The sequence below is a fragment of the Dermacentor silvarum genome, chromosome 1, assembly GCF_013339745.2.
Source record: "Dermacentor silvarum isolate Dsil-2018 chromosome 1, BIME_Dsil_1.4, whole genome shotgun sequence".
Taxonomy (NCBI): domain Eukaryota; kingdom Metazoa; phylum Arthropoda; class Arachnida; order Ixodida; family Ixodidae; genus Dermacentor; species Dermacentor silvarum.
In genome coordinates this window covers 320,538,022-320,564,678 of record NC_051154.1, presented here as the reverse complement: position 1 = coordinate 320,564,678, position 26,657 = coordinate 320,538,022, and the positions used below count along the sequence as shown (strand labels likewise).

Genomic DNA, 26,657 nt, shown 5'->3' with positions numbered 1-26,657 from the left:
GAATGTCGCTACCTTTAGTTTTATTCCGGGGACTTATATTTTGCTAAGCTCACTCATTCGCTTGAATATGTGAAACACTTGCGGATTGGGCATTGTATTAGCTAGACATTTCGTGTGAATTTGGCTTACTGAATTTGGCTTTGTGTTTTTACATCTAGAAGGCGCCCGCATATGTTTGCGTCAGCGCGAGCGTTTCACTCCGTTCCGCTATGCTATAGTTACTCAGCTTTAGCGTTGCCTCGGACGCTAACGCGAACGCAAGCGTTTTAGGCTATACAAAATTCTCTATTGTAATGCTGGCACGCTCGGAATCTTCTACATGCGCTGCATTTTTGATTAAAAACGGCGTATCAATCATCCGGCTCAGAGAAGAGCAGGCGTGTTAACTTGCGTTTTGTTCGAATAAAGGACGTCAACTGGGGCGGGCCTTGACTCTTGCGACACGGCCATCTTCCCTTCGCAAAAACGACAAATCCCGCCCTCCAAGGAATTAAGCGGAGGAGTTATAAGTGGTTCCCGCGTCTCGCAAATGCCATGATTGAAGTAGGAAGTGACAGCAACGATGGATCATGGCTGGGCCTTGCTTGTGGCGCTCGCTGTATGCGCCTGCTACAGCCTGGGCCAATGGCTGATCAGGTAACGTAGTTTCCACTCTGCGCTTTCACGCATTCGCATTGACGCTCCTCTTGCGATCACACTATGGTTACAGCGCAGCCCCAAGTCCGGCGAACGTCGAACATAGTTTTCAACGTACGCGCGCCTCGGCACAAAAAAGCTCTTTCTCTTTTAACACACTATTTCGCAACGGCCAAACTAGCGGCGGTATTTTGTAGTGATGCCTCTCCGATGCTAATGCCTTTTCGGGCTTTTCGCGCTTGGTCAGTGGTCAGAGCGACGGTCCGCTCACGTTATCAACGGGATCAGCCAGCCGTGAGCGGTGGATAAGACTAGTATAGAATAAAGCATAACGCATTGCTGCAACATACCAGCCTAGGCCATGGGTGTTATGCAGGACGCGCCGAGTTTGGCGAAACTCGGGATCTGGCGAAGCCCCTCAGGCGAAGCCCCTCAACGAAAGAACTAATGGTAACAAGACAAAGTTTGTCCGTTGGCACGCGTCCAGTTTTATTGGTTTATCTAGATTCACTCTGGCTGGCTATCATCCCTTGGGCGTAGCTATATGGGCGGTCGACAAACTGGGGCTCACTGATCATACGGCCGGTGCATGGTTCTGCCTTCTTTCACTTGTTTGTCGTTCCACCGAGTGCATTACAGGCACAAGCAAGTTATAAAATAAATGCATTTCGTAAAATAATATTGGTCACATTAACGTGGGTTATAAGCATTTTAAAGTTTACAAGATGTACACTGAATGTGTATTAGACTAATTCGTCGTTTAATACGCTTCGCGTTATACCACAAGGGGACGCTCACCCTCCTCTTTTTTTCCTCTGGATTAGATTGGCGCGGCTCGCTACGTGCTTGCGCTAGCATTTCCGAGCACCGATTATTGAGCGCTTGGTTTTTGCACTGGGCTTTCAACAGATCGGCCGTTGCTCCTTCTATTTCCTCTGGATTGAATTGGTGCGGCGCGCTACATGCTTGAGCCCCCATTTCCGAGCACAGATGGGTGTGCGCCTGGTTTTCACACTGGGCTTTTACCAGATCGCTCGTTGCTCGCGCTAAAAAAAGGCTGCGAGTAGGGTGCCTCGATGTGCGTGCGCGCATCGAGGCACCGCAGCTGCCCCAGCTGCGAGACGAAGTGAGCGTCGGCTAGCGCCTAAGTGGTTTGCCGCGCGCTTACCTTGTAAGCACTCAGGAATGCCTGAAAACACTCATACAATGGTCGGAAAACTACGCTCTATTTTCTTTTATTTTATGATGCACCTTCATATTAGCTAGCGCCGAGCTATGGCTTCTAACAACCCCAGGAAGGAGTCTTTATACTGGGTAGCCCGAGATATCCGTGGCTTCTAACAAACGCAAGAAAGGCTCTTTGCAGCGCACATGGTTGTTGACTGCCACCATCCCAGGTGGAACTCCAGCACCGGTGCAGTTACCCTGTACCCACTGCTGAGGAGGTGGCGCTTCACTTTTTGACAATAACTATTTTCTTTTGCGCGTGAACGCCCGTGATGGAGTCCATAAAGTTCAAGCTATGATTAACTGTCTCCTAATGCAGATTGAGGTATAGCCCCGTTAGCATCCACTAAATTTGGGACACAGTTTTGTGTGGCCAATTCGTCAGTATGAATAATGGTCCCCGGTTGAACATTGGCTGCAGTAATGGCGCCTAGCGTCGCCGCCTTTCGTCGGTCGACCTTGAAAAGTCGCAGCACCTCATTGGTCGCGCAGACCATGCCGAAGACCACGCCGTAATTTTGGCGGCTCGGCGGAACGTTGTCGCCCGTTAATAGGCGGCATCGATTGTACTTTTGCTCGCCGCGAAGGAGGCACTCGTCAATTTACGCTATCTTCCCGGGGCCACCGAGTGGAGGTCGCGCCAGCAGCTCGTCCCTCGCGACCTCACGGGGGTAGTTCCTCCAGTCGGCAATTACATGCTCCGATAAAGGAAACAAGTCACCGATCATCTCCTTCAACAGTCATATGTCTATGCTTTTGCTCAGGCAGTACGTGAGCCAAATCATTTGCCGCCTGGAGAGGTGGTCGTTCGGAAGGCCGAAGCGGTCCGTGTTGGCGAAGTGACTTCCTTCGCCTCTCTGCCCGTGCAGTGGAGCGGTACCGTGTAACTGCGAAAACTACTTTCCGCACCTGTTGCACCGGAAGGCAGCCAGGCGTCCATTTTGAGTCTTCCTACATAATGTGACCACTTCGCCTTCGCAGGTTGGTTGATCCGGGTTGAACCCTAGGTGCTCGCAGGTGCCCCAGTACTCCGGCGACGCCGTCGGACCTGGCCTGGGGCTGGGGCACGGTGGACGAACAGCGCTTGAAGCCGGAGAGAGCTGAAGCGATCGCACGAACTTTTCCTCCGCAGCCTAGTCACACCAATGTGTGCTCGGAAAGCATAATTTGCCAGCCACGCTGTCTCCGCAGACGAGGGCCTTCGCCTAACTCGTCAGACAGGCAGCACACTGACGTTTTGGAAAGGCAAAAATGACGCTGCAACTCTACGTCGGCCATGTAGGTGAACGGGTACAGATGGTCATATTGACGCTTGCGGCGCTGGATGCGATGACACAGGCTGCTGCTGCCGCCGCCATGGTCGCGAGTTCAACTTGAGGGGGGTTTCGCGATGTACGATTTTGGCACGAATTCGTCTGTCAATCAAAACCATAGGTCACGCCCCGCGCGAGGCATGTAACTCTTGTGCGCGCGCCCAGCATGATTGGGCCACGCCCAACTTATTTTTCGGCAACAGCGACGTGGGGCGGAACTGAGAGGCATCAATAGTCTTGACCGCCGAAATAAAACAAGCACCACACACTGTCATCGGTGATGTACTGAGCACCGCTATCAAAAACAAAGCGTCGAATTTCACTGGCTTATGCACATATCTTCTTGCGCTGTCATGGCCCCAAAACACTGTTTCATTGCTTGCATTGTTGCGACGCAGTGCACAGGAAATACGTATCGACACGTCACTCTAGCTGCTTGCAAGGCGTCGATGCGCCGTGGTGGACGACGATGCTGAGCAGTGCGTAGTGTTTTTCCAACGACCAGGTACCTGTCGTTTCAGATGGCTGCTCTGTCATCGGTGATGTTTTGGAGCCGCAGTGTCGCAAACACTGTCAGCGTCGAGAAACGCTCGTTTTTCTACACCCAGTGCGATGGCATTTTTTCATCATAAGCACGGCTTACTATACAGTTACAACACCTTCCTGCGTTCGAAGCCTAATTTCCTAAATGCACACAAGAGTCCTCACCCACCAAAATTCGGCTGCTGTGCTGTCGTTACGATATTCATCTGCGATCGCTGTTAGCTCAGCAGCAGAGGCAATCGGCAAGCACATTGGAGTGAACAAAACACTCAAATTCTGCGTACCACACTAAGCACAAATAATCCCAGATCGGAGTAAATGCCTCGTCGCCTAGCGCATTCCCGAATGAGAGTTTAATATACTTCATTCATATGGAGTTTTAATTAACTCCATCTCTCACAAGAGTTTTTTTGGTGTTCAAATAAGAGTAAATATTACTTCATTTCTCTCGGGAGTGTTTACAGTGTTCCAATCGGAGTGAATATTACTTCATTTCTGGAAGGGGTTTTTAGGTATCCTAATTGGATAGAATATTACTTGATTTCTTGAGCGAGCCTTTAAGTGTTCAAATTGGAGTGAATATTACTTAATTTCTGGAAAGTGTTCTTTAGGTGTTGCAAATGGAGTAAATACTAATCCATTTCTGAAGAGAGTTTCTTGAGATCCTGCTACATTATTTGTACTTTTTTTCCTGCAATGAATTGAAGCAGCAGCTTTCGTGCCGTGGCTTTACGACACTTATTAATCACTAATAAAGTACTGCAGATGCTATGTTTTGTGCCGGTAACAACCTTTACCGTAGCTTATTTTGTTTTCCACCTTCCTAGCTAGACTTCAAATGCATTTATAATACTTCACTGGAGACTAATATAGAATTGAATTATAGTAAGAGCATTTATCTACCCATTAATTAGGTGCCCTTGCTCGGCTAGTCAACTCTGTTCAATAACGTAAATCGAAACACGAATTCAGCGCAAATAAAACGACCGCATTTGCGCTTTCACGTAGGCGAGAGTATGTGACATGGACAAGATTCAAGTATGCACGATGTTATTTCTTAATAACGTTAGACCATTAGCGAATGGAATACCTGAGAGGAGTAAATTCTCGCCTATGTATTTCTTGTTAGCATTTCAGCGCACGTTAGCATTTAATGAAGACAATAAAATGTGGCTTTCCGGATAGCGGTATAAAGTATATTTTATTATCTGTAGGCATTACAACATCCCACGCGAGACGCAACGTACAGGGAAACACAGCATTTAAGGAAAATTACTCGTAATAACAACATGTTGCTTGAAATGATACATATCAAATAACAATAATACAAAGCATATACCATACACCAGCAAGACCAAGAGTCCAACATAACGCGCATTCAATAAACAAACGCGCATGACAACAACACATTGCAGATGTACTGATAAAAGGAAATGCGGACAACATTCAATGAGAGAACGAAACGCAACCAACTGTAACAACAATTTAATTACTCGAGTGAACAATATAGACTATCGCTCTCCTTAGCTAAGGGGAACCACATTTAAAACAAGACATGTAATGCATTTACAAAAAAAGGAATAAAAACAACTAAACACGGCAGACGACCTACACACATTCGCAAATGGTTTTTACTCAATATGTGGCATGGTGAGAAGTCCGTAGATAATTCCGTATTTCAAAATTGGATGGAGCTGGAGTCTTCCTAAATCATTGACGACGGAAGTCAAGAAGTGAGCACGCCCCAACGACACGTACAGAAAATTGGATTGCAAACCGACGCGCAAGTTCACGATCGCGCCTATTGACCATACCACTTTTAGGGTGCCTGAATGGTATCCTCCTCGCCGGGAGAGGGAGAACACGCAAGCACGCTAGCGAAAATGGACACGCCGCATTCCGGTGGGGTCAGTGTGCACAAAACCTGCCAAACGCGTGTCGGAGTGACGAGAGACGACGATTGTTCTCGCCTCCCCAACTTACTTGCAGTCCCCATGCTTCGCGTCGCCTTGCAATTAGTGGCGCGTCTGTGCCTGCCTGCGCGCTGACCGATGTCAAAACCCCACAAGCAAGTGTATGCAAGCGCTGCTGCAACAAAACTATATGCACACGGACACACATGAAAGCTTTCATGCGTAAGATTTCACGAAAAAGCAGCGACGTACACACATAGTAAAAACGCACGCGCTCACAGACGCGCACGCACACTCAGGCAAAGTGCGCACGCTCCCTTTCCGACCGCACTCACACCCAAGCAGAGACACGCTATTTTTTCATCATAATATCAGCCCACATTGTATTATTCTAATGGCATTCTCAGCTTGAAGCGAGTTGCTAAAGAAAGCGGTAGCGCCACATTAGAGGCACCTCCTTCGATACGTGTAACACATAACTCGACGGCCAAAACCTTCAGGCTCACCTGGTTCATGCAGCATCGCCCGCCATTCTCGAACAATATTAATCTTGCACGCTGAGACCAAGGCGTCCATTAGAGCACAAGTAAACGCCACAGCTCCGAATGCAAGTACCACAAGCTATCTACATCCCGCACGAAAAATTGTTTAACCACGTTCACCACGTTTCACCTGAGGTGACTGATGCGAGGTTGGCTCCGCTGGACGAGGCTCGTCGGGCGTGCATGAATGACATTGCGGCTGCCCGGCCTCGAGCAGTCGATGGATATTAGGCCTAAAATCGCGTCTTTATGCCATTGTCCACGAGGTGGTCGGAATCTCCGTCGTGCGTGGCATTCTAAGGAAGACATCGAGATGTCGTTGCTGCCATGAAGACGCCAAAGGCTTGTAGAAATGGCCGCTGATTATCCAAAGTAGTATCCACGAGTTGAAGTGCACGAAACAAGAAAAAATTGGAGAGCCGTAAAGGACCCGACTGTGTCTAGCATGCGACTGCCGCTCTAGCCTCAATTTTGCTCCATTTACAAACGAGATTTCTCGTGACGGAGAAAACTGCATTTTAAGATTGATTTTAGTACATCTACGAGTGTTGGGAATGAATTCATGTTTTTATGTTGAATACGATCCCGCTGACTAAATAAGATTTGGCGCCGAGGAGTTTAAAAAGGTTGCACGTCGTATCTCTTACCTATGTCGGCTGTAAGTTGTGTTTACAGTGCACGGAGGAAATACATTTTCACTCCATTTCAAGGCACGAGGTTTTCGCACTGATAAACTCCATTTTGTAAATGGAGTGATATCCGGTCATTCCGTTTTTTTACTCCGTCATTTCGGGAAGGAGGTAAAATCATGGTTTTATGTTTTTTTTTTACTCCATGGTGATGGAGTAAATGTATTGGCCGATGGAGTTTTAAAAGGTAATAAACCATAACCCCCATTCAGGCTCATTTGTTTTTACAGCGTGGAGACTGCTCACCGTTTTATCTCCCTCGTGCGTGCGACCCTCTAGAATCTATCCGCTTGTAAGGTTTCGCCTCACTGTCGCTACTCGCGGCCAAAAAGTGCAAAATTTAATAATTCCTTCGATCCCCGTTTGTCATCACAAATTTATAACATTCAAAATGAAAAAACGATACCTTAAGAAAGGAAATGTTCGTTATTTTATTTGCTGTATTTTAAATTATTTGATTGAGGAAAAGTGTAGGTGCAAGAATGCACCGCATGTGCCCTGTTCGTATTCGATGGTGGATACAAAGATAATGCTCGAAAGAGGGGGCACGCCCTTGACGCGCCCGAGAATGGCGTGGCCTCACGGCAAGTGTACAGATAGGCAGCGGGACAGTGGCGGTATTGCTAAATTGCGATAATACGTTGATAACAATACGCGGCGCTGGTGCCTTCTGTGGCGCAGTCTTCTATGCTTGAAGCGCGGAAGCTCTGTGCCGCGCAGGGTGCCCTCATGTTGTCATTTCTTTTTGCCTGCTGTTTTTGTACGTTCCTTGCTATCTTCGTTCACTGACTGCCATTTATTTATTTATTTATATATGGTACCCTCAGGGTCAACAGACATTACAGAGGGGAGTGGTATAAAATACAGAAAAACAATAAAAATTTTGCTACAAGAAGCAGCACAATGTTTCTAGTTATGCGATAATAGTTATGAAGAGGCAGAATACATGTTACAAAAAATACTATAAGTACAAAAGAAGCAGTCCAGTGTTTCTAATTATACAATAATTGCTATAAGGAGGCAAAATACAACAAGATGTTAGAATGCATTCGTTAATGAAGTCACAAATTTTTCGTGATCTGAGATTGTTACAACCAATTTAGGAAGCCAATAATTTGATGTGCATGGAATGTATGACTGTAGGAATGATTCTGTTTTACACAACGGAATGCCAACTTTATGAGCATGATCCAGACGGTGCGAAATGTAATGGGGAGAAAGTATTAGTAAATCGCGTGGATAAGGATGATGATACAGTTTGTGAAAAAGGCTTAAGCGAAGCATCGCACGCCGAGAAGCAAGCGTAGGTAGTTTAAGGTTAACTTTCACTACCGCGATGCTCGAGATTCGATTGTAATTAGAGAGTATAAAAGGGACCGAATTATTATGCACCCTTTCTAGCGAATGTACCAAATTATTATGATGCGGATCCCAAACCTAAGCGGCATATTCTAACTTAGGACGAATGAGTGTTTTATATAGCATTAGTTTAAGAGACGAAGGCGATTTTGCTAAGTTACGACGAAGATATCCGAGCATGCGATTAGCGTTGCAGACAACATGAGAGATGTGAGTATCCCATGTTAGATTGCTACTGATGTGAACTCCGAGGTACTTATATGGATATACGCTGTCGAGTAGTACATTATTTAAGTAATAAGTAGGTAAACTAGGAATCTTTTTAGACACTCGCATGAATTTGCATTTTTTTGGTGTTTAGTTCCATGATCCAGGTGTCACACCACTCAAAGACGGCGTTATTGTTAGCTTGAAGAAGAGCGGCGTCGTTTGGACTTGTTATTTCTCGGAAAATTACGCAGTCATCGGCAAACAAATGAACGGATGAGGAAATGCAAGATGGTAAATCGTTAATATAAATGAGGAAAAGAAGAGGGCCGAGGACTGGGCCCTGCGGTACACCAGAATGGACTGTGCATTCTTCAGAATTCGGGCCATTAGCTGAAACAAACGGATAACGGTTAATAAGAAAACTTTCAATCCAGATTCAAATGCAGGGATCGAGGTTAAGTAGTCGTAATTTATAAATGAGCAGTTTGTGACACACTTTGTTAAAGGCTTTCGAAAAGTCAAGAAAAATGCAATCACCCAAGGACCTATTTTCAAGAATGGTGTTTAGTTTGTGTACAAAAAGTGTTAATTGAGTTTCACACGAGTATGATTAGCGAAATCCATGCTGCGATTGTGTGAAAAATGAATGCGATTCCAAGAACGTAGCTAGGTGAGAAGCCAAGATATGCTCTAGTATTTTAGAAGGTATACTTGTGAGCGAAATTGGTCTGGAAGTTAGAGGGGAATGATTATTGCCTGATTTATGAATTGGAATTACCTTCCCGACCTTCCACTCGGATGGAAGAATACCATCGTGCAATGATTGCTGGAAAATTTTAGTTAAGATGATTGATGTGTAGCAAACTGTGCTTTGTAGGAACATCACATTAATCTGATCACAACCCGGCGCAGAGGACCGTTTTAGGGATCTAATGATGCTTGCGACTCCATCATAGCTGATAATGAGAGGGAACATTATATCATGGTCATATGGTCGTAGGTGTGGCGGAGTGGAATTGCTGGGTAACGAAAAATGTTTTGCGAAAACTTCATTTAGTACTCCGGGAGACTGGTTGGCCGGTATAGCGTCACCATTAAGGTCACTCAGCTCTATTTTATTATCGTCTTTAAAATTACCCATGCGCCAAAATTTTTTAGGGTTAGTTTGAAACATAGAAGGTAATGTGCTGCTTAGGAAGTTATCTTTGGCGTCTTTTAGGGCCTACGCGTACTCATCGGTGCTGTGTTTGTAGGCTGATCAACGAGAATTGTTACGGCTTAGTTTAGCTGATTTAAACAGGCGCTCTTTTGATTAGACAAGCGTTTTAGGTGACGATTATACTATGGTTTTTTAGATTAGAGGTGATCGTGTAAACAGGGATGTGTCTGTTAATTCAGTCACTTTATTAACAAAGATACACCAGTTTGACTGAACATTACGGCATTCCAATTCACGCAAGTATTCATCAAGGAATACTGCGAGTTCATTATTAATTGAGAGCAAGTCAGCCTTGTTATAATTTCTTAATGTCTTGATCTTTTTAATCGGTTTAGGTTGCTCGAGGCAAACTTTAAATGAAAGTAGACAATGATCACTGATACCTGGCAAGCATGTTATATCGGAAATAAGATCGGGTCGGGTGGTAAAAACAAGGCCAAACAGACATGGTTATTCTTATTGGTTCCCTAACGATCTGGGTCAGTGAAAAGGTATTGCACAATTTCAAGAGATCTTGTGCCATAGGGGAGTTGGGATATACTGTGCCGGGGGGGGGGGGGGTCATTTTTCCACATAATATTCGGCATATTAAAAGCACCAAGCAAGAAAATTGGCGCTGTGGTGTGACGAGAGCAAACACTATGAATGGCATCGTGCAAATCACTCACAAATGTTGCAGTGAAATTTGGGGGCGATAGAAGACACCCAAAATTATTTTTTGATACGCTAGTTTTACGACTACCCATACAATCTCCAAACTGGATGTAATTTTACTGCAATGTGAAGGTAACCTTTTATTTATCGCCAGCAGTACACCTTGGCGTGTATCACGGTCACAGTGGTAAACAGAAAAATCGCACGAGTTCGTGTATAATTCATAATCCCCGACTTGTGGATGAAGCCATGTTTCGGTTAACGCGATAATGTCAGGTCCGCATGTGTCAATGGCCGATTCCAGTGCCACGCCTTTGTGATAATGGTTCGCATGTTAGTAAAAAGAAATGAGGTATTCGATAGGTTGCGTTTGCTGATCCTGTCGCGTTCCTATCTCACAGAACGAGCAGTGGACGTCGACTGCCCGGTAACAAGTGCGCACCCAGGCGCATGCTCTGCATTGTCTGCAGCTCTGCGTGACTCGTTTTCTTTGACACATTGACGTATCGGGTCGTAGACATATTATTTCTTATTTATAATTAAATTTTTGTAACGCACTTGGTAGGCGGGTGCGTCAGGTTGACCTTTAGCAAACTGGAAGAGTTTTCGCCTCACTTCACGTGGGGCTACACAAAAGTCTTCGCTAACGCTTATATTTTTCTCTTTCAGTATTGCTCTTGCAGAAAGCACTTTTTTTATTTGAGATCAGAAAATTTGACGATCATACGGCGGCATTTGTTTTGCGAATAATATCCTAAGCGATGTGCGCGTTCGATCGCGTTGTCTGACAGGGCGTCAAGAGCACCTGTTAAGATGGCCCTTATCTTGGACTCGCATTGTTCCCACGATTCTTGAGAATCTGGAATGCCTCGAAGAATTATGTTGTTGCGCCGGGAACGGTCCTCTTGCTCATTTAGACGGGATTCTAAATCGCTAAGATGGGTTTCAACCGACTTGACCGAGTCCTTTACGTGATCACTGATACCTGGCAGAACGCTCTAGGAGTTCAATCGATTTCGTTTTTGTTTCAAGTTCATCAAGCCTCTTCTGGATTGATGTGACTTGAGCTTCGATTTTCTTTTGGCTCGTCCTTATATCTTTAACAACAGTTGCCAACTCATTCTGGACCTTTGCGGAATGCGTTGAGCGCGTGTGGAGGTCTTTAATGAGGGTAAATATGACTGATCTTTTCGGAGGGATCATCAGCCAATGAATCTATATCGAGCAGGGCTTTAGTTCGCGTGTGAGGGCCCGGATTAGCTTCCACATTACCAGAACGAAGTAATAAAAAAAGCATCGAAAAACAATCACAGGCAATGTCAGCAAGCACTTCCGGGCACGGAAGCAGGACCAAACAAAGATTATCATTTTTCTTAGCGTACAAAAAGTATGGCTTACACACCTGTAAAAGGCAGAAGCGTGGGAACTGAAGAATACTGCTCCTGGCCGTGCCTCCGTGCCTACTGAAGAGACCGTTGCTCCACCATCCATTTAGGTCCGTTCCTGGCTGAGACGTCATCGTCCAAGAAGACCATGCGCAGAAGGATGGGTTGATAGCGCTTCCATCTGGGCTTGATTTCTTTTTTCGGCTGAAAGTCAGGCAGTTGGTAACTGCAACTGCGGGACGGGAACGACCATGCTCGTGTGGAACATGGTGAGGCTTGCACCGACGACGCTTGCAGCAGCAGAAAAGAAGCCAGGTAAGCCTGTAAAAGGCAGAAGCGTGGGAACTGAAGCCTACTGCTCCTGGCCGTGCCTCCATGCCCACTAAAGCGACCGTTGCACCGCCATCCATTTAAGTCCGTTCCTGGCTGTGACGTCATCGTGCAAGAAGACCTTGCGCAGAAGGATGGGATGATAGCGCTTCCATCTGGGCATGATTTCTTTTGCGGCTGAAAGTCATGCAGTTGGTAACTGCAGTTGCGGGACGGGAACGACCATGGTCGTGTGAAACATGGCGAGGCTTGCACCGACGACGCTTGCAGCAGCAGAAAAGAAGCCAGGTAAGCCTGTAAAAGGCAGAAAAGTGGTAACTGAAGCATACTGCTCCTGGCCGTGCCTCCGTGCCCACTGAAGAGACCGTTGCACCGCCATCCATTTAAGTCCGTTCATGGCTGAGACGTCATCGTCCAAGAAGACCATGCGCAGAAGGATGCGATGATAGCGCTTCCATCTGGGCTTGATTTCTTTTTTCGGCTGAAAGTCAGGCAGTTGGTAACTGCAACTGCGGGACGGGAACGACCATGCTCGTGTGGAACGTGGTGAGGCTTGCACCGACGACGCTTGCAGCAGCAGAAAAGAAGCCAGGTAAGCCTGTAAAAGGCAGAAGCGTGGGAACTGAAGCCTACTGCTCCTGGCCGTGCCTCCATGCCCACTAAAGCGACCGTTGCACCGCCATCCATTTAAGTCCGTTCCTGGCTGTGACGTCATCGTGCAAGAAGACCTTGCGCAGAAGGATGGGATGATAGCGCTTCCATCTGGGCATGATTTCTTTTTCGGCTGAAAGTCATGCAGTTGGGAACTGCAGTTGCGGGACGGGACCGACCATGCTCGTGTGAAACATGGTGAGGCTTGCACCGACGACGCTTGCAGCAGCAGAAAAGAATCCAGGTAAGCCTGTAAAAGGCAGAAGCGTGGTAACTGAAGCATACTGCTCCTGGCCGTGCCTCCGTGCCCACTGAAGAGACCGTTGCACCGCCATCCATTTAACTCCGTTCCTGGCTGAGACGTCATCGTCCAAGAAGACCATGCGCAGAAGGATGGGATGATAGGGCTTCCATCTGGGCTTGATTTCTTTTGCGGCTGAAAGTCAGGCAGTTGGTAACTGCAATTGCGGGACGGATACGACCATGCTCGTGTGGAACATGGTGAGGCTTGCACCGACGACGCTTGCAGCAGCAGAAAAGAAGCCAGGTAAGCCTGTAAAAGGCAGAAGCGTGGGAACTGAAGCCTACTGCTCCTGGCCGTGCCTCCATGCCCACTAAAGCGACCGTTGCACCGCCATCCATTTAAGTCCGTTCCTGGCTGTGACGTCATCGTGCAAGAAGACCTTGCGCAGAAGGATGGGATGATAGCGCTTCCATCTGGGCATGATTTCTTTTGCGGCTGAAAGTCATGCAGTTGGTAACTGCAGTTGCGGGACGGGACCGACCATGCTCGTGTGAAACATGGTGAGGCTTGCACCGACGACGCTTGCAGCAGCAGAAAAGAATCCAGGTAAGCCTGTAAAAGGCAGAAGCGTGGTAACTGAAGCATACTGCTCCTGGCCGTGCCTCCGTGCCCACTGAAGAGACCGTTGCACCGCCATCCATTTAACTCCGTTCCTGGCTGAGACGTCATCGTCCAAGAAGACCATGCGCAGAAGGATGGGATGATAGGGCTTCCATCTGGGCTTGATTTCTTTTGCGGCTGAAAGTCAGGCAGTTGGTAACTGCAATTGCGGGACGGATACGACCATGCTCGTGTGGAACATGGTGAGGCTTGCACCGACGATGATTGCAGCAGCAGAAAAGAAGCCAGGTAAGCCTGTAACAGGAAGAAGCATGGGAACTGAAGCATACTGCTCCTGGCCGTGCCGCCGTGCCCACTGAAGAGACAGTTGCACCACCATCCATTTAAGTCCGTTCCTGGCTGTGACGTCATCGTCGAAGAAGACCATGCGCAGAAGGATGGGATGATAGCGCTTCCATCTCGGCTTGATTTCTTTTGCGGCTGAAAGTCATGCAGTTGGTAACTGCAGTTGCGGGACGGGAACGACCATGGTCGTGTGAAACATGGCGAGGCTTGCACCGACGACGCTTGCAGCAGCAGAAAAGAAGCCAGGTAAGCCTGTAAAAGGCAGAAAAGTGGTAACTGAAGCATACTGCTCCTGGCCGTGCCTCCGTGCCCACTGAAGAGACCGTTGCACCGCCATCCATTTAAGTCCGTTCATGGCTGAGACGTCATCGTCCAAGAAGACCATGCGCAGAAGGATGCGATGATAGCGCTTCCATCTGGGCTTGATTTCTTTTTCGGCTGAAAGTCAGGCAGTTGGTAACTGCAACTGCGGGACGGGAACGACCATGCTCGTGTGGAACGTGGTGAGGCTTGCACCGACGACGCTTGCAGCAGCAGAAAAGAAGCCAGGTAAGCCTGTAAAAGGCAGAAGCGTGGGAACTGAAGCCTACTGCTCCTGGCCGTGCCTCCATGCCCACTAAAGCGACCGTTGCACCGCCATCCATTTAAGTCCGTTCCTGGCTGTGACGTCATCGTGCAAGAAGACCTTGCGCAGAAGGATGGGATGATAGCGCTTCCATCTGGGCATGATTTCTTTTGCGGCTGAAAGTCATGCAGTTGGTAACTGCAGTTGCGGGACGGGACCGACCATGCTCGTGTGAAACATGGTGAGGCTTGCACCGACGACGCTTGCAGCAGCAGAAAAGAATCCAGGTAAGCCTGTAAAAGGCAGAAGCGTGGTAACTGAAGCATACTGCTCCTGGCCGTGCCTCCGTGCCCACTGAAGAGACCGTTGCACCGCCATCCATTTAACTCCGTTCCTGGCTGAGACGTCATCGTCCAAGAAGACCATGCGCAGAAGGATGGGATGATAGGGCTTCCATCTGGGCTTGATTTCTTTTGCGGCTGAAAGTCAGGCAGTTGGTAACTGCAATTGCGGGACGGATACGACCATGCTCGTGTGGAACATGGTGAGGCTTGCACCGACGATGATTGCAGCAGCAGAAAAGAAGCCAGGTAAGCCTGTAACAGGTAGAAGCATGGGAACTGAAGCATACTGCTCCTGGCCGTGCCGCCGTGCCCACTGAAGAGACAGTTGCACCACCATCCATTTAAGTCCGTTCCTGGCTGTGACGTCATCGTCGAAGAAGACCATGCGCAGAAGGATGGGATGATAGCGCTTCCATCTCGGCTTGATTTCTTTTTTCGGCTGAAAGTCATGCAGTTGGTAACTGCAGTTGCGGGACGGGAACGACCATGCTCGTGTGAAACATGGCGAGGCTTGCACCGACGACGCTTGCAGCAGCAGAAAAGAAGCCAGGTAAGCCTGTAAATGGCAGAAACGTGGTAACTGAAGCATACTGCTCCTGGCCGTGCCTCCATGCCCACTGAAGAGACCGTTGCACGGCCATCCCTTTAGGTCCCTTCCTGGCTGAGACGTCATCGTCCAAGAAGACCATGCGCAGAAGGATGGGATGGTAGCGCTTCCATCTGGGCTTGATTTCTTTTGCGGCTGAAAGTCAGGCAGTTGGTAACTGCAATTACGGGACGGAAACGACCATGCTCGTGTGGAACATGGCGAGGCTTGCACCGATGATGCTTGCAGCAGCAGAAAAGAAGCCAGGTAAGCCTGTAAATGGCAGAAGCGTGGTAACTGAAGCAAACTGCTCCTGGCCGTGCCTCCATGCCCACTGAAGAGACCGTTGCACCGCCATCCATTTAGGTCCCTTCCTGGCTGAGATGTCATCGTCCAAGAAGACCATGCGCAGAAGGATGGGATGATAGCGCTTCCATCTGGGCATGATTCCTTTTGCGGCTGAAAGTCATGCAGTTGGTAACTGCAGTTGCGGGACGGGAACGACCATGCTCGTGTGAAACATGGCGAGGCTTGCACCGACGACGCTTGCAGCAGCAGAAAAGAAGCCAGGTAAGCCTGTAAAAGGCAGAAGCGTGGTAACTGAAGCATACTGCTCCTGGCCGTGCCTCCGTGCCCACTGAAGAGACCGTTGCACCGCCATCCATTTAAGTCCGTTCCTGGCTGAGACGTCATCGTCCAAGAAGACCATGCGCAGAAGGATGCGATGATAGCGCTTCCATCTGCGCTTGATTTCTTTTTTCGGCTGAAAGTCAGGCAGTTGGTAACTGCAACTACGGGACGGGAACGACCATGCTCGTGTGGAACATGGTGAGGCTTGCACCGACGACGCTTGTAGCAGCAGAAAAGAAGCCAGGTAAGCCTGTAAATGGCAGAAGCGTGGTAACTGAAGCATACTGCTCCTGGCCGTGCCTCCATGCCCACTGATGAGACCGTTGCACGGCCATCCATTTAGGTCCGTTCCTGGCTGTGACGTCATCGTCCAAGAAGGCCATGCGCAGAGGGATGGGATGATAGCGCTTCCATCTGGGCATGATTTCTTTTGCGGCTGAAAGTCAGGCAGTTGGTAACTGCAGTTGCGGAACGGGAACGACCATGCTCGTGTGGAACATGGCGAGGCTTGCACCGACGACGCTCGCAGCAGCAGAAAAGAAGCCAGGTAAGCTTGTAAAAGGCAGAAGCGTGGTAACTGAAGCATACTGCTCCTGGCCGTGCCTCCGTGCCCACTGAAGAGACCGTTGCACCGCCATCCATTTAAGTCCGTTCCTGGCTGAGACGTCATCGTCCAAGAAGACCATGCGCAGAAGGATGGGATGATAGCGCTTCCATCTGGGCTTGATTTCTTTTGCGGCTGAAAGTCATGCAGTTGGTAACTGCAGTTGCGGGACGGGAACGACCATGCTCGTGTGAAACATGGCGAGGCTTGCACCGACGACGCTCGCAGCAGCAGAAAAGAAGCCAGGTAAGCTTGTAAAAGGCAGAAGCGTGGTAACTGAAGCATACTGCTCCTGGCCGTGCCTCCATGCCCACTGAAGAGACCGTTGCACCGCCATCCATTTAGGTCCCTTCCTGGCTGAGACGTCATCGTCCAAGAAGACCATGCGCAGAAGGATGGGATGATAGCGCTTCCATCTGGGCATGATTCTTTTGCGGCTGAAAGTCATGCAGTTGGTAACTGCAGTTGCGGGACGGGAACGACCATGCTCGTGTGAAACATGGCGAGGCTTGCACCGACGACGCTCGCAGCAGCAGAAAAGAAGCCAGGTAAGCTTGTAAAAGGCAGAAGCGTGGTAACTGAAGCATACTGCTCCTGGCCGTGCCTCCGTGCCCACTGAAGAGACCGTTGCACCGCCATCCATTTAAGTCCGTTCCTGGCTGAGACGTCATCGTCCAAGAAGACCATGCGCAGAAGGATGGGATGATAGCGCTTCCATCTGGGCTTGATTTCTTTTTTCGGCTGAAAGTCAGGCAGTTGGTAACTGCAACTACGGGACGGGAACGACCATGCTCGTGTGGAACATGGTGAGGCTTGCACCGACGACGCTTGCAGCAGCAGAAAAGAAGCCAGGTAAGCCTGTAAAAGGTAGAAGCATCGGAACTGAAGCATACTGCTCCTGGCCGTGCCGCCGTGCCCACTGAAGAGACACTTGCACCACCATCCATTTAAGTCCGTTCCTGGCTGTGACGTCATCGTCCAAGAAGACCATGCGCAGAGGGTTGGGATGATAGCGCTTCCATCTGGGCTTGATTTCTTTTGCGGCTGAAAGTCAGGCAGTTGGTAACTGCAATTGCTGGACGGAAACGACCATGCTCGTGTGGAACATGGTGAGGCTTGCACCGACGATGATTGCAGCAGCAGAAAAGAAGCCAGGTAAGCCTGTAAAAGGTAGAAGCATGGGAACTGAAGCATACTGCTCCTGGCCGTGCCGCCGTGCCCACTGAAGAGACAGTTGCACCACCATCCATTTAAGTCCGTTCCTGGCTATGACGTCATCGTCCAAGAAGGCCATGCGCAGAGGGATGGGATGATAGCGCTTCCATCTGGGCATGATTTCTTTTGCGGCTGAAAGTCAGGCAGTTGGTAACTGCAGTTGCGGAACGGGAACGACCATGCTCGTGCGGAACATGGCGAGGCTTGCGCCGACGATGCTTGCAGCAGCAGAAAAGAAGCCAGGTAAGCCTGTAAATGGCAGAAGCGTGGTAACTGACGCATACTGCTCCTGGCCGTTCCTCCATGCCCACTCAAGAGACCGTTGCACCGGAATCCATTTAGGTCCCTTCCTGGCTGAGACGTCATCGTCCAAGAAGACCATGCGCAGAAGGATGCGATGATAGCGCTTCCATCTGCGCTTGATTTCTTTTTTCGGCTGAAAGTCAGGCAGTTGGTAACTGCAACTACGGGACGGGAACGACCATGCTCGTGTGGAACATGGTGAGGCTTGCACCGACGACGCTTGTAGCAGCAGAAAAGAAGCCAGGTAAGCCTGTAAATGGCAGAAGCGTGGTAACTGAAGCATACTGCTCCTGGCCGTGCCTCCATGCCCACTGATGAGACCGTTGCACGGCCATCCATTTAGGTCCGTTCCTGGCTGTGACGTCATCGTCCAAGAAGGCCATGCGCAGAGGGATGGGATGATAGCGCTTCCATCTGGGCATGATTTCTTTTGCGGCTGAAAGTCAGGCAGTTGGTAACTGCAGTTGCGGAACGGGAACGACCATGCTCGTGTGGAACATGGCGAGGCTTGCACCGACGACGCTCGCAGCAGCAGAAAAGAAGCCAGGTAAGCTTGTAAAAGGCAGAAGCGTGGTAACTGAAGCATACTGCTCCTGGCCGTGCCTCCGTGCCCACTGAAGAGACCGTTGCACCGCCATCCATTTAAGTCCGTTCCTGGCTGAGACGTCATCGTCCAAGAAGACCATGCGCAGAAGGATGGGATGATAGCGCTTCCATCTGGGCTTGATTTCTTTTGCGGCTGAAAGTCATGCAGTTGGTAACTGCAGTTGCGGGACGGGAACGACCATGCTCGTGTGAAACATGGCGAGGCTTGCACCGACGACGCTCGCAGCAGCAGAAAAGAAGCCAGGTAAGCTTGTAAAAGGCAGAAGCGTGGTAACTGAAGCATACTGCTCCTGGCCGTGCCTCCATGCCCACTGAAGAGACCGTTGCACCGCCATCCATTTAGGTCCCTTCCTGGCTGAGACGTCATCGTCCAAGAAGACCATGCGCAGAAGGATGGGATGATAGCGCTTCCATCTGGGCATGATTTCTTTTGCGGCTGAAAGTCATGCAGTTGGTAACTGCAGTTGCGGGACGGGAACGACCATGCTCGTGTGAAACATGGCGAGGCTTGCACCGACGACGCTCGCAGCAGCAGAAAAGAAGCCAGGTAAGCTTGTAAAAGGCAGAAGCGTGGTAACTGAAGCATACTGCTCCTGGCCGTGCCTCCGTGCCCACTGAAGAGACCGTTGCACCGCCATCCATTTAAGTCCGTTCCTGGCTGAGACGTCATCGTCCAAGAAGACCATGCGCAGAAGGATGGGATGATAGCGCTTCCATCTGGGCTTGATTTCTTTTTTTCGGCTGAAAGTCAGGCAGTTGGTAACTGCAACTACGGGACGGGAACGACCATGCTCGTGTGGAACATGGTGAGGCTTGCACCGACGACGCTTGCAGCAGCAGAAAAGAAGCCAGGTAAGCCTGTAAAAGGTAGAAGCATCGGAACTGAAGCATACTGCTCCTGGCCGTGCCGCCGTGCCCACTGAAGAGACACTTGCACCACCATCCATTTAAGTCCGTTCCTGGCTGTGACGTCATCGTCCAAGAAGACCATGCGCAGAGGGTTGGGATGATAGCGCTTCCATCTGGGCTTGATTTCTTTTGCGGCTGAAAGTCAGGCAGTTGGTAACTGCAATTGCTGGACGGAAACGACCATGCTCGTGTGGAACATGGTGAGGCTTGCACCGACGATGATTGCAGCAGCAGAAAAGAAGCCAGGTAAGCCTGTAAAAGGTAGAAGCATGGGAACTGAAGCATACTGCTCCTGGCCGTGCCGCCGTGCCCACTGAAGAGACAGTTGCACCACCATCCATTTAAGTCCGTTCCTGGCTATGACGTCATCGTCCAAGAAGGCCATGCGCAGAGGGATGGGATGATAGCGCTTCCATCTGGGCATGATTTCTTTTGCGGCTGAAAGTCAGGCAGTTGGTAACTGCAGTTGCGGAACGGGAACGACCATGCTCGTGCGGAACATGGCGAGGCTTGCGCCGACGATGCTTGCAGCAGCAGAAAAGAAGCCAGGTAAGCCTGTAAATGGCAGAAGCGTGGTAACTGACGCATACTGCTCCTGGCCGTTCCTCCATGCCCACTCAAGAGACCGTTGCACCGGAATCCATTTAGGTCCCTTCCTGGCTGAGACGTCATCGTCCAAGAAGACCATGTGCAGAAGGATGGGATGATAGCGCTTCCATCTGGGCTTGATTTCTTTTGCGGCTGAAAGTCAGGCAGTTGGTAACTGCAATTGCGGGACGGAAACGACCATGCTCGTGTGGAACATGGCGAGGCTTGCACCGACGATGCTTGCAGCAGCAGAAAAGAAGCCAGGTAAGCCTGTAAAAGGTAGAAGCGCGGTAAGTGAAGCATACTGCTCCGGGCCGTGCCTCCATGCCCACTGAAGAGACCGTTGCACCGCCATCCATTTAGGTCCCTTCCTGGCTGAGACGTCCTCGTCCAAGAAGACCATGCGCCGAAGGATGGGATGATAGCGCTTCCATCTGGGCTTGATTTCTTTTTTCGGCTGAAAGTCAGGCAGTTGGTAACTGCAACTACGGGACGGGAACGACCATGCTCGTGTGGAACATGGTGAGGCTTGCACCGACGACGCTTGCAGCAGCAGAAAAGAAGCCAGGTAAGCCTGTAAAAGGCAGACGCGTGGGAACTTAAGCCTACTGCTCCTGGCCGTGCCTCCGTGCCCACTGAAGAGACCGTTGCACCGCCATCCATTTAAGTCCGTTCCTGGCTGAGACGTCATCGTCCAAGAAGACCATGCGCAGAAGGATGGGATGATAGCGCTTCCATCTGGGCTTGATTTCTTTTGCGGCTGAAAGTCAGGCAGTTGGTAACTGCAATTGCGGGATGGAAACGACCATGCTCGTGTGGAACATGGCGAGGCTTGCACCGACGATGCTTGCAGCAGCAGAAAAGAAGCCAGGTAAGCCTGTAAATGGCAGAAGCGTGGTAACTGAAGCATACTGCTCCTGGCCGTGCCGCCGTGCCCACTGAAGAGACAGTTGCACCAACATCCATTTAAGTCCGTTCCTGGCTATGACGTCATCGTCCAAGAAGGCCATGCGCAGAGGGATGGGATGATAGCGCTTCCATCTGGGCATGATTTCTTTTGCGGCTGAAAGTCAGGCAGTTGGTAACTGCAGTTGCGGAACGGGAACGACCATGCTCGTGTGGAACATGGCGAGGCTTGCACCGACGATGCTCGCAGCAGCAGAAAAGAAGCCAGGTAAGCCTGTAAATGGCAGAAGCGTGGTAACTGAAGCATACTGCTCTTGGCCGTGCCTCCGTGTCCACTGAAGAGACCGTTGCACCGCCATCCATTTAGGTCCCTTCCTGGCTGAGACGTCATCGTCCAAGAAGACCATGCGCAGAAAGATGGGATGATAGCGCTTCCATCTGGGCTTGATTTCTTTTTTCGGCTGAAAGTCACGCAGTTGGTAACTGCAACTACGGGACGGGAACGACCATGCTCGTGTGGAACATGGTGAGGCTTGCACCGACGACGCTTGCAGCAGCAGAAAAGAAGCCAGGTAAGCCTGTAAATGGCAGAAGCGTGGTAACTGAAGCATACTGCTCCTGGCCGTGCCTCCATGCCCACTCAAGAGACCGTTGCACCGCCATCCATTTAGGTCCCTTCCTGGCTGAGACGTCATCGTCCAAGAAGACCATGCGCAGAAGGATGGGATGATAGCGCTTCCATCTGGGCTTGATTTCTTTTGCGGCTGAAAGTCAGGCAGTTGGTAACTGCAATTGCGGGACGGAAACGACCATGCTCGTGTGGAACATGGCGAGGCTTGCACCGACGATGCTTGCAGCAGCAGAAAAGAAGCCAGGTAAGCCTGTAAATGGCAGAAGCGTGGTAACTGAAGCATACTGCTCCTGGCCGTGCCTCCATGCCCACTGAAGAGACCGTTGCACCGCCATCCATTTAGGTCCCTTCCTGGCTGAGACGTCATCGTCCAAGAAGACCATGCGCAGAAGGATGGGATGATAGCGCTTCCATTTGGGCTTGATTTCTTTTTTCGGCTGAAAGTCAGGCAGTTGGTAACTGCAACTACGGGACGGAAACGACCATGCTCGTGTGGAACATGGTGAGGCTTGCACCGACGACGCTTGCAGCAGCAGAAAAGAAGCCAGGTAAGCCTGTAAAAGGCAGAAGCGTGGTAACTTAAGCCTACTGCTCCTGGCCGTGCCTCCGTGCCCACTGAAGAGGCCGTTGCACCACCATCCATTTAAGTCCGTTCCTGGCTATGACGTCATCGTCCAAGAAGGCCATGCGCAGAGGGATGGGATGATAGCGCTTCCATCTGGGCATGATTTCTTTTGCGGCTGAAAGTCAGGCAGTTGGTAACTGCAATTGCGGGACGGAAACGACCATGCTCGTGTGGAACATGGCGAGGCTTGCACCGACGATGCTTGCAGCAGCAGAAAAGAAGCCAATTAAGCCTGTAAATGGCAGAAGCGTGGTAACTGAAGCATACTGCTCCTGGCCGTGCCTCCGTGCCCACTCAGGTAAGCAAGCTCGCGTAAAGCTCGTGCGAATGAGAAACTCGGCGCATCCTGCATAGCACCCCAGAATAATGTAACAATTTCGTTTTTGTTTCCGCGCTACGACAGTGGCCCAGGCAGCGCGCTGCACCGCCATCGGTGATCTAACAATTTGCTGGTCATGATTGAGCGGTTGATTTATTACGAAAGGAATCGAAAACAGCGAAAGGGATCGCAATAATACCGATCTTGACCACTCAATATGCAAAAAAAAAACGCAGAACGATGTGATACTTACCGTTATATTACGTAATAATGCTTGAAAATGTACTCCCCGTAGCACAATTGCTAGTGCAACGCACGCGCAATGCGAAGGTTTCGGGTTCGTCTACTGCCGGCGGCAAGTTTTTTTTCCATCCGTTGTAATTTAACTTTTTTCTTCGATATTTTCTACATTTCAATTTGAACCACACCTAAATTTCTCACTATGGTTTCCTTGGCTTCATTGTTTGTTCGCTTTATATGGTCATGATTAACATATCATCAACTGCAGATCATATGCTCTGGTTGTGCCCAGCCCTTAACGCCTCTCCACCCATCACGAAAGAGCAATGTGTGGAATCCCTCAAGAGCAGCAATATTCAAATTCAACTCCAGGCTGTCCAGAGGGCCCACGACATCGCGACGGGACTTGGTCTCCCGGTCCCATCGTGGGCGGAGCCACCGACTTAATCTGGGGGAGCCTTCGGCTCGCCTAGATCTCAGTTCCTCAGGACTCAAATAAAGTTCTTGTCATGCAGGAGAAAGGCCTCTCGCAGCGATCTCTGTATACCGATGCTTTGTGCTAGCTGATTCCAGGATGCGCCTGCAACTTTACTTATTTCATCCCCCCGCCTAATTCCCTGCCGTCCTCGGCAACGCTTCCTTCCTTGACAACCATTCTCTGATTCTAATGATCCACTGCTTATCTGCCCTACGCATTACATGGCCTGCCCAGCTCTATTTTTAGAGCACAGCTCTAAGGCGCCCATTCCCACGGCGAGCGTCGGCGTAACCGACCGAGCAAACACAGCGAAATATGCAAGAGCGAACGCGCGAGCCGCGAACGACCTCAACTTAAGACTCGCCTCTCTAATAGATGCAAACACCACTTCGCGAGGCGCCGGAATCCACGTGGCGTTCGAGAACATGTCACGCACAGTGCACGAAGTAAGGTAGTCATCGACGTCGCACTACTCCGATCACAAGGCCATGCTATACTGTCGATCAACTTGGACCCGCAGACGCCGTCGCCGAACCCCACGGAGGATGACGAATAAGATGCAACACGCTTCAGGTACCCGTCTGACGACGACTACGACATCACCCCAGAGCATGAGGTGGAGCTCGCCTACGAACCCGATGAAGAAATGTGAGCTCAACACCATGGTGCCGCTCGGAAGAGCACTGTCATCGCTCGGCAAAGTGGTCTCATCGTGTGGAAAAGTGGTGGTGGAATAAATAATGACATGGTACTAAACACTAACAAGTGCGTTCATCTAATTTAACTGAAAGGGTAAATGAACTAATCACTCACTACGCTATAAATGATCAGCTCAACAGAAAATAAAGTACTAACAACTTTATGAGGATGGGACATGGGCCGCAGAAAACAGTGTCGTTAATAAAGCGGCAAAAGCTCTCGGCTTCTTACAGCGCAAAATCAAACACGTAACTAGGGAGGTTGAGGAGGCCACGTATCTGGCGTATATAAGGCTAATACCCTAATATTACTGCCTCGTGTGGGACCCGTTTCACATGGTTCATGTTAATGCCCTTGAGCGTATAGTCAGTCTCTTGCAGCAAGATTTGACCGATATTCAAGAACCATGAAGCCAGACGTTAAATAGCCCTCGCTAAGTGAAAGAAGCGAAATCGTCGACTTATTTAATTTATTCAATTCACAAAAAACGGAAATAGTGCTTCCAATTATCTCCAGCCAGTGCAATACCTGTCTTCATGTATGGACCACGAATTTAAGGTCTTGCCTCACACCTCCAGGACAGATCTTTTTATGTATTCATTTTTTCCCAAGAACTGTAGACCAGTGGAATGAGTTAACAGAAGATGTGGTTGGCCGCAAAACTGGTGATTCAGTTTATGATGTTTTGTGCTCCCCGCAATAACGCCAAGAATGGCACTGCTGGCGATATTAACGGGATAAAAAATAAGTGTAGTGCGCTTGCTATGTGCGCGGCAGGGTTGGAATGCGCGCTCGCGCTCGTGTGCTCCAGCCTCGCCGTGCTACGTGCTGCGGACCAGCTTTGTCCTGCAGAGATAGACAAAACCAAATTGCGCTTTTTAAGCGTTATAATTAGCTCAATACGAAGCGATGTCTGCCAAAGTGCACAGCCAGGATCGCCCAGGAGCAACCTTAGCTGGGAGTGAGCGCACGCTGACGGGCGCGTGCCGCCATTTCTCGCGAGGCGTGGCAGGCGCAGTTTCCCGTGGTTTGACGCAAGTTTAGTGTGCAAAACTTATCGAAATTAGCGAGATCCCACGGCAATGACATCCATAAGCAGTGTGGTGACCAAACATTCATTTCTGCGTGGGCGGACGGTCGCGCCCGGGCATGAGCGAATCATAGTGGGCCTATTCTGGAAGTGCATAGCTCTTATCGACATTCGAAATGAAGATTTTCACTTGTTTCAGCCTGTTTAGTTAACTGTGTCAAATAATATACACCGTAACAGTATAAACATGCGCACTGATCCAAACGCTCTTCTTGATTGATGTCAGCTATCGGCCAATTGCAGCCGTCTATGGGAATCTGTCCTATATGCCAGGTGCCAGCAACTTCGAAACTGGTGAGGACAAGGCTTTCTTTGAAAAAAGACTGTGAGACATAATGGCGCAGTTTCGCCTGAAAGGGAAAGCATCGATTGTGATAGCAAATAATTAGGCAGCTATACGAAGTAAGCATATTAGTTTTATCGGCCGTACACACTTGTGAACATTCTCTTGCCAACTAATGTTAACTTAACAAGCATGGTGTCACGCGCGAACAGGCAAACATGAACACTTCGCCCTCACTGAACGCGGACACTCCCTGACAAAATGCTGGCGTGAGGAACAGCGGCAGCAGCAGCAGCGAGGGAATTCCCCTTTGTGCGGCCTCTCGCTTCAACGCACACTACGCAGTGAAAACACAGCGCACAATAAGATCAGCCCTGGGCGCGCCTAGACTACGCGTATGTACCTACCGCAGCTCGCTTTCAAGATGAGGCCTCGCGGCCACATTCAGACGCGCCATACGCAGCCGCTGCCAGAATAGAAGCCCGCCCCCCCCCCCCCCCCCCCTTCTTTCCTTGCCCGCGATGGAAGACGTAGCGCTTCCTCCCCGCCTTCGACCCTTGCGCACGCGAGATCCAGCCACCATCCTTCTCAGCTCACGTCTGCACGCTTTCACTCGCACCCATAGCATACAGCGCGCGGCCGCGATGTCATTGCACTTGGACTTTGTACGGAACATTACAATGGTGGCGCCGGTGACGCCGATGGCGGAAATGAGCCCGGAGTCTCCATATAATTGCTATCGTAATAAAAGGTGACATCGCGCTCCGCTTGCGAGCTCAACGCGCCGCGCATAACTGTAAAACGTGGCTGAGATGTTGACAGCAGCGTATGCTATCCGCAGACTGTGTTTTTTCACCGAGCTGTCGTTAAGAACACCTTTAATATATTTACTTCAAACCGCCAACAAAGTCGCATTGCTATTTCGAACCCTTCTCATGGCTGGTGCAGGATGCGTCAAAAATGCTTTGACGCCTTCGAGGGCACGGCCGTACCCACAGTGCCGCTTCGCAGCTTCCTCAGTGGCAACTCAAGCGAGTTTTGGAAACCGGTACGTACAAAACCAAGTAATAAACTGCACGGAAAATTCTGTGCAAAGGTGTTCGCCACTGCACTACATTGTCCAAGAAAACGCACCATGTCTTGTCAGAGGGAAAC

The 26,657-nt window shown here is 49.8% G+C and overlaps 1 protein-coding gene across 1 annotated transcript in view; it reads left to right on the top strand.

Annotated features, from left to right (window-relative positions):
• Positions 1-506: 506 nt before the first annotated feature.
• LOC119437320 (cytochrome P450 3A6-like) overlaps positions 507-26,657 on the top strand; it is a 134,707-nt gene continuing 108,556 nt past the window's right edge. Inside the window, exons 1-2 of the mRNA XM_037704374.2 lie at positions 507-636; positions 26,451-26,550. Of these exons, the coding sequence (XP_037560302.1) occupies positions 563-636; positions 26,451-26,550 (174 nt within the window). The 5' untranslated portion in view covers positions 507-562. The remainder of the gene's footprint in view (positions 637-26,450; positions 26,551-26,657) is intronic.